The sequence below is a fragment of the Oncorhynchus keta genome, chromosome 34 (genome assembly GCF_023373465.1).
Source record: "Oncorhynchus keta strain PuntledgeMale-10-30-2019 chromosome 34, Oket_V2, whole genome shotgun sequence".
NCBI lineage: Eukaryota > Metazoa > Chordata > Actinopteri > Salmoniformes > Salmonidae > Oncorhynchus > Oncorhynchus keta.
In genome coordinates, this window is record NC_068454.1 from 23,125,868 (window position 1) to 23,136,949 (window position 11,082).

Genomic DNA, 11,082 nt, shown 5'->3' on the forward strand with positions numbered 1-11,082 from the left:
AACAGCACCTCAGTACCTCCAGGCTCTGATCAGGCCCTACACCCAAACAAGGGCACTGCGTTCATCCACCTCTGGCCTGCTCGCCTCCCTACCACTGAGGAAGTACAGTTCCCGCTCAGCCCAGTCAAAACTGTTCGCTGCTCTGGCCCCCCAATGGTGGAACAAACTCCCTCACGACGCCAGGACAGCGGAGTCAATCACCACCTTCCGGAGACACCTGAAACCCCACCTCTTCAAGGAATACCTAGGATAGGGTAAGTAAGGGTAAGTAATCCTTCTCACCCCCCTTCTCCCCCAAAAAAGATTTAGATGCAAGTGGCTGTTCCACTGGATGTCATAAGGTGTATGCACCAATTTGTAAGTCGCTCTGGATAAGAGCATCTGCTAAATGACTTAAATGTAAATGTAAATGAATGGAATATGAAGGACAGTCATCCAATCTGATGTAATAGAAATAAGGCCATGCTCGTGAGAAGAAAAAAAATTGTCCCCCCACTGATGCAGACACAGCATCATTCAAAGACTGGAGTTTGATACTCCTGGGATTGGATATGATTGAAAAAGAATGTCTCACAGACATTCATGCCTGAACAGCACCTTTATATGCCAAGATACAGTGCCTTGCGAAAGTATTCGGCCCCCTTGAACTTTGCGACCTTTTGCCACATTTCAGGCTTCAAACATAAAGATATAAAACTGTATTTTTTTGTGAAGAATCAACAACAAGTGGGACACAATCATGAAGTGGAACGACATTTATTGGATATTTCAAACTTTTTTAACAAATCAAAAACTGAAAAATTGGGCGTGCAAAACTATTCAGCCCCTTTACTTTCAGTGCATCAAACTCTATCCAGAAGTTCAGTGAGGATCTCTGAATGATCCAATGTTGACCTAAAGGACTAATGATGATAAATACAATCCACCTGTGTGTAATCAAGTCTCCGTATAAATGCACCTGCACTGTGATAGTCTCAGAGGTCCGTTAAAAGCGCAGAGAGCATCATGAAGAACAAGGAACACACCAGGCAGGTCCGAGATACTGTTGTGAAGAAGTTTAAAGCCGGATTTAGATACAAAAAGATTTCCCAAGCTTTAAACATCCCTGATAGAGACATACCCCAAGCGACTTACAGCTGTAATCGCAGCAAAAGGTGGAGCTACAAAGTATTAACTGAATAATTTTGCACGCCCAATTTTTCAGTTTTTGATTTGTTAAAAAAGTTTGAAATATCCAATAAATGTCATTCCACGTCATGATTGTGTCCCACTTGTTGTTGATTATTCACAAAAAAATACAGTTTTATATCTCAACGGAGTTGAGTGGAGCGATCAGTGGAGCCGAGCGGCCATGGCCGTGCGTTTTACGGCCGCGCAGGTTCTAGAACAGATCTTGTCCAGCGTGGACCAAGAAGACTACTCAGATTGCCAGGAGGAGGAGGAGGAGGAAAAGGTTTTGGAAGACGAAGACAGGGAGGAATACAACCCAGAGCGCCGTGAGGTCGACGATGCTTCTTCTCCCTCTTCTGAGGAAGAGCCCGAGGAAGAGCCCGAGGAAGCACCCGAGGACGAGCACGAGGACCGACGAGAGGAAGAGATCTCCTCGGCCCCGGACTAACGGGAGACGCCGTTGCTGTCGAAAAACGGCAAAATCGAGTGGTCCCCCGTGGCCTACGGCCGCCACCGCGGGGCCCTCGCGATCTGCCATGCCGGGCCGAACCAGACTCCGGGCCCCACGGCCTATGCCGCGACCCAGGCCCGCGACATCGCGTCCGCCTTCCACCTGTTTGTCACACCGGCGATAGAAAGGATAATTGTGGAAATGACGAACCTGCACGGGGCCAGAAAATACGGCGACGACTGGCGACCCATGGACGCCACGGACCTGCGCGCCTACATAGGGCTGCTGATCCTAGCGGGCGTCTACAGGTCCCGATGCGAGGCCACGGCAAGCCTGTGGGACGCCGAGAGAGGCAGGACTGTGTTCCGAGCCACCATGCCGCTCAAGATCTTTCACAAGTACTCGAGGCTGCTGCGATTCGACGACCGCCAGTCGAGACCCGCCAGACTCGCCACGGACAAACTCGCAGCCGTACGGGATGTCTGGGACCTGTGGGCGGTGCGGCTGTTGGCCCTCTACAACCCTACGAGCAACTGGTCCCGTTCAGAGGTACTGTGCGTGTGCGTGCGTGTGCGCATATGTCTATAGAGAGGTAGTGCTGCTGTAGCAGCGGTACAAGCATAGGCTGTAGCAGCACTAGCAGCGTGTGTAACACAAAAGGCCGTTGGCCCCCAAGACACAGTAATGACACTAATCTCTTGTCCCCTTCCAAAAGGCCGCTGTCCTTTCCGTCAGTACATCCCCAGCAATCCGGCGAAATACGCCATCAAGTCGTGGGTGGCCTGCAATGCCAAGTCCAGCTACGCTTGGCAGATGCAAGTGTACACCGGCAAGGCGGCCAGCGAAGGCCCCGAGAAGAACCAGGGGATGCGCGTCGTCCTCGATCTGACAACAGGGCTGAGTGGTTGCAACATCACCTGCGACAACTTCTTCACCTCCTACAAACTGGGCCAGCGGCTCCTCGAGAGGAACCTCACCATGGTGGGCATGGTGAGAAAAAACAAGGCCGAGCTCCCGCCCGCGCTGCTCGAGTCCAGGGGCAGACAGGTCCTGTCCTCCAGGTTTGCCTTCACGCCCACCACCACTCTGGGGTCCTATCTGGCAAAGAAAAACCAGAACGTGCTACTTTTGAGCACGCTGCACACAAAGGGCCACATCAGCGATCGCCGCGACAGGAAGCCGGCCGTCATCCTAGACTACAACTGCAACAAGGGCGGCGTGGACAACCTAGACAAGGTGGTCGGCACCTACAGCTGCAGACGGATGACCGCCCGCTGGCCCCTGGTCGTCTTCCACAACATCCTCGACGTGTCCTCCTACAACGGCTTTGTCATATGGCGAGAGATCAAGCCTGACTGGATGCCTCGCAAGCGGGACAAGCGCAGGATGTTCCTCGAGCAGCTGGGAAAGGCACTTGTGAAGCCGCTGATCCAGAGAAGGCAGCATCTCCCCAGCACCAAAGCAGCGTCAGCACTTGTCAAAGTCCTACAGAGTGCTACGGCGGCAGCTCGTGATCAACAGCACGAGGGCCCTGCCGCTGGCACAGCCGCTGCCCCGCTCGTTGCCCCGGCCACCGGGGCAAGTAAGAGGAAGAGGTGTCAGCTCTGTCCACCCAAGAAGGACTCCAAGACACACATGGTGTGCTGCAGGTGTAAGAAATACATCTGCAAAGGCTGTTCACACGCCTACTGTCACTTGCGCACATTGGGCCTTTAGCCAGGACGGGACAGGGTGACCCGGAGGACGCAGGGACTAGACACAATACAACACATATGTCAGAGTCAAGGCCCGCGGGCCACATCCGGCCCGCGAGAAGGTTTTTTACGGCCCCTGGGATGATCTTGATTTATTATTAGAACCGGCCCGCAGACCGCAGCAAGCCGGCAGCCCGCAGATCTTTTACACGCACCAATACTACATTTCCCACAATGCAACGGTGACGCACCGAGCAGTAGGCTGCTTCATTTCAATATTTATTGGCACAGCAGTTGTCAGCATCACAGTAAAATTAACTTTCAGATACCCATCAAAAATGGCAAAACGGAAGGTGGACACTGAGAACCGGGGTTTCAAACAAGGTGGGAGTCGGAGTATTTGTTCACGGAGGTAGCTGGAAAACCTGTGTGTCTTCTGTGTGGAGAAAGTGTGGCGGTACTGAAAGAGTATAATCTGAGACGACATTATGAAACGAAACACGCGGACAAAAACAAGAATATGGACATGGAACAAAGGCTACAAAAGGCAGAGGAATTAAAACGAGGCCTCAAATCTCGACAGGCTCTGTTCAAAAAGCCAAATCACAAGGCCAGGCTGCTGTCAAGGCCAGTTTTATTTTGGCAGAAGAGATCGCTAAATCAGCCCGGCCATTTACGGAGGGGGATTTCATCAAAAACTGCATGATTAAAGTTTGTGACGAAGTTTGCCCAGAAAAAGGCAACTCTTTTTAAATGTGAGTCTGAGCAGAAACACCATTGCCGAGAGAGTAGACCAGTTGTCCATCAATCTAAAAGAGCAGCTTGTGAAAAAGGGAAAAGATTTCATTGCATATTCCTTGGCTGTGGATGAGAGCACCGACATTTCTGACATTGCCCAGTTGTCAATTTTCATCCGCGGAGTGGACTCCAGCCTAAGCGTGACAGAGGAGTTTTTGGCTTTACGTCCTATGCATGGCACAACTACGGGGCATGATTTGTATGAAGAGGTGTCAAGATGTGTAAATGAGATGGAGCTGCCTTGGGAAAAACTCGTGGGTTTGACAACCGACGGAGCACCTGCGATGTGTGGACACAGGAGCGGACTGGTGGCGAAGATACGGGAAAAGATGCAAGAGGAAAACGCGACAGGTGAGCTGACAGCTTATCATTGTATCATACACCAGGAAGCGTTGTGCGGTAAAGCCTTGAAAATGGAGCATGTAATGAGCATCATCACGCGCACAGTTAACTTTATCAGAGCCAAAGGTTTGAATCACCGCCAGTTCAAGGCATTTCTGACGGAGTTAGAAACGGAGCATGGTGATTTGCCTTATCACACAGAGGTGCAATGGCTAAGCCAGGGAAAGGTGCTTCAAAGATGTTTCGAGCTTCGTGAGGAGATTTGTCTGTTCTTGGACAGCAAAGGGAAAGACACAACACAACTCCGAGACGAAATGTTTCTGTGTGAAATGGCTTTTCTGTGTGACATTACGAGTCATCTGAATGCAATGAACTTGCAGCTGCAGGGTCGGGATCGTGTCATCTCTGATATGTACAGTACAGTGAAGGCATTTAAAACCAAACTGACTCTGTGGGAGACGCAGATGCGGAAAGAAAATTTGAGCCACTTTCCCAGCTGCCAGACCATGAAAGAGAAGCTCTCTACCAGTGCGTTCCCGAGCGCACAGTTGGCTGATAAAATAGGTATGCTTGCCGCTGACTTTCGACGCCGATTTGCTGACTTTGAAGCACAAAAAAGCAGGTTGGAACTGCTCGGTAACCCATTTGCTGTTGACGTGGAAAGCTCACCACCAAACCTCCAAATGGAGTTGATTGACCTCCAATGCAATGATGCACTGAGGGCAAAATATGCGGCAGTGGGTGCTGCGGAGTTCGCCCGTTTCCTCCCCCGACACAATGCCCCAGCTGCGCATCCAGGCTGCTCAAACGTTGTCTATGTTTGGCAGCACATACCTGTGTGAACAACTGTTTTCTTTGATGAACTTGAACAAAACATCACACAGAAGTCGACTTACTGCTGAACACCTCCACTCAATTCTGAGGATTTCCTCAGCTCAGAGCCTTACCCGAACATTGATGAACTTGTGGAAAAGATGGGACACCACCAAGTATCACCCTCAACCTCAAACAAGTGAACATTACTGTGCAATCACATATTTAGAGTTTTTACTCAGTTCAAGTTTAAAAGTTAAAGTTTAATATTTGTTTTCACTGCATGTTACTTCTCCTTAAACAAAGTGTTGTTTTTGATTAATAGATTTTTGCACTTTATTTTATTGTATTTCAATCCAATTATATTTTAAAAATATTTCAGTTGAGTGGATGATAGAAAATTGCTATTATTGTTTTTTTCTTTGAAGTAAATTTAGCCCACTTTTGCTAAAATAGAAAATATAGGCTACTGATGGTGCCTTGAATACCGGTTTCTTTCATTTAATGTTCATGTTATGGGGATTTTTATATAAAGGAAATTTGTCTTTTGTGTCTGTTGAAAATTAAAGATTACTGACAGAGCCATAAGAAAATATTGCTTTATTTATCTGATCATATTGGAATATATTTGTTAGGTTTTCAGTAGGTTCAATTAGGTTCACTAGACTATATGCGTCATTTAAAAATTTTTCAATGAACATTCGAACAGTCCGGCCCTCGGCTTGTAGCTAAATTTTTTATTTGGCCCTCCGTCCATTTGACTTTGACACCCCTGCAATACAAGGACGACGGGAGGGTTTTAAAGAATAGTCTCTTGTTATATGCTAGTGTTTTTTACAAACGTGTCTTTGTGTGACTTGGTCATAAGACTGGGTTTACAGCTAAGAGCTGTTTGGGTGCAACCGCAGCATGTGACATCCTGTGGGTTTACTATCTACAGGAAGTCACATGTATGGAAACTTGCAGACAGGAGCACATTAAAACATTTTCTGTTGTGAATGCCCTCGGGCTATCAACCTTGTGCTATCTTAAATCTGCACATCCAACTAATTGCCTTTTACAAACTATCTGCTGACTGCCACAAATACAAAAAGGATGAACTTCTCTATAAAAGCTGAGACCCGACACTGTTCGTTGGGCCTTAACTGCACAACTGTTGAATTGCATAGTTAACTGATCCATTTTAACTAATCTTATAATGGTGTTGTTTGAAAGAATATGCAGTCTCTCTTCCAAAATAATTTCTCTGACACTGTCACGTCCTGACCTTAGTTATTTTTTTATGTCTCTATTTTAGTTTGGTCAGGGCGTGAGTTGGGGTGAGCATTCTATGTTTTTGTTCTATGTGTTATAGTTCTATGTGTTTGGCCTGGTATGGTTCCCAAACAGAGCCAGCTGTCAATCGTTGTCTCTGATTGAGAACCATACTTAGACAGCCTGTTTTCACACTATGTTTTGTGGGTAGTTGTTTTCCGTTTCAGTGTTTGCACCATACGGGACTGTTTCGGTTTTCATTTATTCTCTCGTTCTTTTGTATTTAGTGTTCAGTTAATTAAAGGAAATATGAACACGTACCACACTGCGCTTTGGTCTACTCCTTCTTCCTCAGACGAACATCGTTACAGACACAACCTAGTCTTCGCATGTCATACATAGGTACAGACACCCACAAGGGACATCCTACGACACTCTGCAAGACAAAAGGAATAAAAAACTAAACCAAACATTGAAAATGTCTGCAGTATTTGACGAACAGTTTCTATTGCAGACCGTTGAAAGATAGGTTTAGTTTTCATTATAACAATATGTTAGTACTCCGTTTCTGGAAGGTGTGGTGATTTATAGGTACAGTAAATCATCTGGGAACATTATCCATTTTTCATGCTAACCGAGTTAATCAACTCGAAACAACACCTCCACACTTGGACACCCGCCTCATGAAGATGTCTAACTGGCTCAACAAAGCGAAAGTCAGGCTGTAAAACGGTCAGGCATAGAAACATGGCTTGCGAAACAGAAACAGCTTTCAAAACCATGGACAAACTGTGTTCTTTTGTTTGTTCTTTCATTTCATACCATTGTAAACGCAGGTAAGAAGATATATATATTTGTAGAAATGGTTCCTTACCTCCTACAGTAATTGTACAAGAACACATTTCATATGCTATTAATAGCTTTGCAAGTAAATCCATTGACTTTTTGCAATGAGGTAAAAAGAGGAGAGTAGGACGTGTGTGTTTAGTAGGGGAAGACCAAGGTTGGTTGTCTCACAGTGCTAATTATTCCCAGTCTAAATTGCTCTGTGTAATAATTTCAAAGTTAAAATGTGTTAACTTTGAAAGAGCTCATCCACCTGGTCAATTAATGTGAGCATGACAAAACATTGAGGTGAGGGGAATTTGTTTTTCATAGGTGAAAGTAAAAAATATAAACATGTCTTTGTAAATGTTTGAATTATGGGAGTATCCATTAAATTATGTTTGTTAAAAAGAGGAAAGAGAGCTTTATTTCAAACATATTTCTGAATTCCTAGGTCTAGCCATGTGGTAACTATCCACTGGACACATACGTCAGTCAGTTCAACGTCTAGTTTTCATTTACATTTGGTTGAGTTGTCAACATGAATTCAATGTGAAATCAACAAAATGTCACCAAGTCGTTTACCAACCTTTTGCAACAAAATGCCTTGAAAGTATAAGAGATATAACTTTTTCACCATGACCGGAGATCAGGGTTTACCTGCCTATTTTTTAAAATTTCATTACTGATTAAAGCCCAAGCTCTTTTGAGCTTGTGCTGTAAAGAAGTCCCTTCTTTGTCTTTGTGTCTTACACACCCACACTGCTTGGGTGGCAGGTAGCCTAGTGGTTAGAGTGTTGGACTTGTAACCAAAAGGTTGCAAGATCAAATCCCTGAGCTGACAAGGTTAAAAAAAACATATATATATATATATATATGTTTTTGCCCCCCTGATCCTTGGCAATCATTGAAAATAAGAATTTGTTCTTAACTGACTTGCCTCGTTAAATAAAGGTCAAATAAAAGCATACATGCATGTGCAAATTTACTCAATGTTTTTGTTATTTTCACGGAATAAAATGCTGATTTTGTTATAAATAATGTTTGATCAAAGAATGACTTAACTGTTTCTAAGACTGTATGCTATATTACTTAAGTTCCTGTTACAAAAGGAATAAGTTACTAGCAAACATTCTGACAACCAACACCATTCTGCGTGACATCCAACCCCGCGATGGGGGACTGTAAGTACAGTACCAGTCAAGGGGCTGTATATACAGTGCCAGTCAAAAGTTTGGACACACCTACTAATTCAAGGGTTTTTCTTTATTTTTACCTTTTACTCTATTTATAGAATAATAGTGAAGACATCAAAACTATGAAATAACACATATGAAATCATGTATTAACCAAAAAAAGTGTTAAACTAATCAAAATATATTTTATATTTGAGATTCTTCAAAGTATCCACCCTTTGCCTTGATGACACACTCTTGACCTTCTCTCAACCAGCTTCATGAGGTAATCACCCAAAATGAATTTCAATTAACAGGTTTGCCTTGAAAAAAGTTAATTTGTTAATTTTCTTAATGTGCTTGAGCCAATCAGTTGGGTAGCCATATTTGGTAAAAGACCAAGTCCATATTATGGCAAGAACAGCTCAAATAAGCAAAGAGGAATGACCAAAAGACATGAAGGTCAGTCAATCTGAAAAATGTCAAGAACTTTGAAAGTTTCTTCAAGTGCAGTCGCAAAAAACATCAATTGCTATGATGAAACTGGCTCTAATGAGGACCGCCATAGGAAAGGAACACCCAGAGTTACCTCTGGTGAAGAGGACAAGTTCATTACAGTTAGCAGCTTCACAGAGTTCAAGTAACAGACACATCTAAACATCAACTGTTCAGAGGAGACTGCGTGGATCAGGCCTTCATGGTTGAATTGCTGCAAAGAAATCACTACTAAAGGACACCAAAAAGAAGAGACTTGCTTGGGCCAATAAACACAAGCAATAGACATTAGACAGGTGGAAATCTGTCCTTTGGTCTGATAAGTCCAAATTTGAGATTGTTTGTTCCAACCGCTGTGTCTTTGTGAGACGCAGAGTAGGTGAATGGATAATCTCTGTATATGTGGTTCCCACCGTAAAGCATGGAGGAGGTGTGATGGTGTGGGGGTGCATTGCTGATGACAATTTTTGTCATTTGTTTAGAATTCAAAGCACACTTAACCAGCATGGCTACCACAGCATTCTGCAGCGATAAACCATCCCATCTGATGTGCGCTTAGTGGGACTATCATTTGGTTTTCAACAGGACAATGACCCAACACACATCCAGGCTGTGTAAGGGCTATTTGACCAAGAAGGAGTGATGGAGTGCTGCATCAGATGACCTGGCTTCCACAATCACCCAACCTCAACCCAATTGAGATGGTTTGTGATGAGTTGGCCCGCAGAGTGAAGGAAAAGCAGCCAAAAAGTGCTCAGCATATGTGGGAAATCCTTCAAGACTGTTGGAAAAGCATTCCAGGTGAAGCTGGTTGAGAGAATTTAAAGTGTGTGCAAAGCTGTCATCAGGGCAAAGTGTGGCTACTTTGAATAATCTAAAATCTAAAATATATTTTGATTTGTTTAACACTTTTTTGGTTACTACATGATTCCATATGTGTTATTTCAAAGTTTTGATGTCTTCACTACTTCACTTCACAATGTAGAAAATAGCACAAATAAAGAAAAACCCTTGAATGAGTAGGTGTGTCCAAACTGTTGACTGGTACTGTATATACAGTGCCTTAGGAAAGTATTCAGACCCCTTTACTTTTTCCATAATTTGTGTTACGTTGCAGCCTAATTTTTTAATCCTCAGCAACCTACACACAATACCCCATAATGAATAAGTGAAAACAGGTTTTTATATATTTTTTGCAAATGTATTAAAAAACAACAACAGATATACCTTATTCACATAAGTATTTAGACCCTTTGCTATGAGACTCGAAATTGAGCTCAGGTGCATCCTGTTTCCATTGATCATCCTTGAGATTTTTTCTACAACTTGATTGGAGTCCATCTGTGGTAAATTCAGTTGATTGAACATGATTTGGAAAGGCACACAGCTGTCTATATATGGTCCCACAATTGACAGTGCATGTCAGAGCAAAAACCAAGCCATGTGGTCAAAGGAATTGTCCGTAGACAGGATTGTGTCGAGGCACAGATCTGGGAAAGGGTACCAAAAAATGTCTGCCACATTGAAGGTCTCCAAGAACACAGTGGCCTCCATCATTCTTAAATGGAAGATGTTCAGAACCACCAAGACTCCTCCTAGTGCTGGCCGCCCGGCCAAACTGAGCAATCTTGGGAGAAGGGCCTTGGTCACGGAGGTGACCAAGAACCCGATGCTCACTCTGACAGAGCTCAGAGTTCCTCTGTGGAGATGGAAGAACCTTCCAGAAGGAGAACCATCTCTGCAACTCTCCACCAATCAGACCTTTATGAGTAGAGTGGCCAAACGGAAGCCACTCTTCAGTAAAAGGCACATGACAGACCGCTTGGATTTTTCCAATAGGCACCAAAAGAGTCTAAGACCATGTGTCAAGAGAATTAAGTTCTCAGTGTTCATAAACCCAATTGAATTGATTACTCAGCCTGATACCCAGAATTTGTAGGAAACTGGTTGTAAAGAATCAGACGTAGGCCCAGCTACTATTTTCAGGAATGTTTATTGAGAGCTCTCCCTATCATTTCCGGTACATTGGTCTATATACCTCACATTTCCTCATAAATGTCCCTCC

General features: G+C 44.3%; 1 protein-coding gene across 1 annotated transcript; it reads left to right on the plus strand.

Annotated features, from left to right (window-relative positions):
- Window positions 1–1,351: 1,351 nt before the first annotated feature.
- LOC118366631 (piggyBac transposable element-derived protein 4-like) lies at window positions 1,352–3,337 on the plus strand. The gene is made up of 3 exons (XM_052492635.1): window positions 1,352–1,606; window positions 1,724–2,177; window positions 2,298–3,337. The coding sequence occupies exons 1-3, from the start codon at window positions 1,352–1,354 to the stop codon at window positions 3,335–3,337; spliced, it is 1,749 nt and encodes a 582-aa protein (XP_052348595.1).
- The last annotated feature ends 7,745 nt before the right edge of the window (window positions 3,338–11,082 follow it).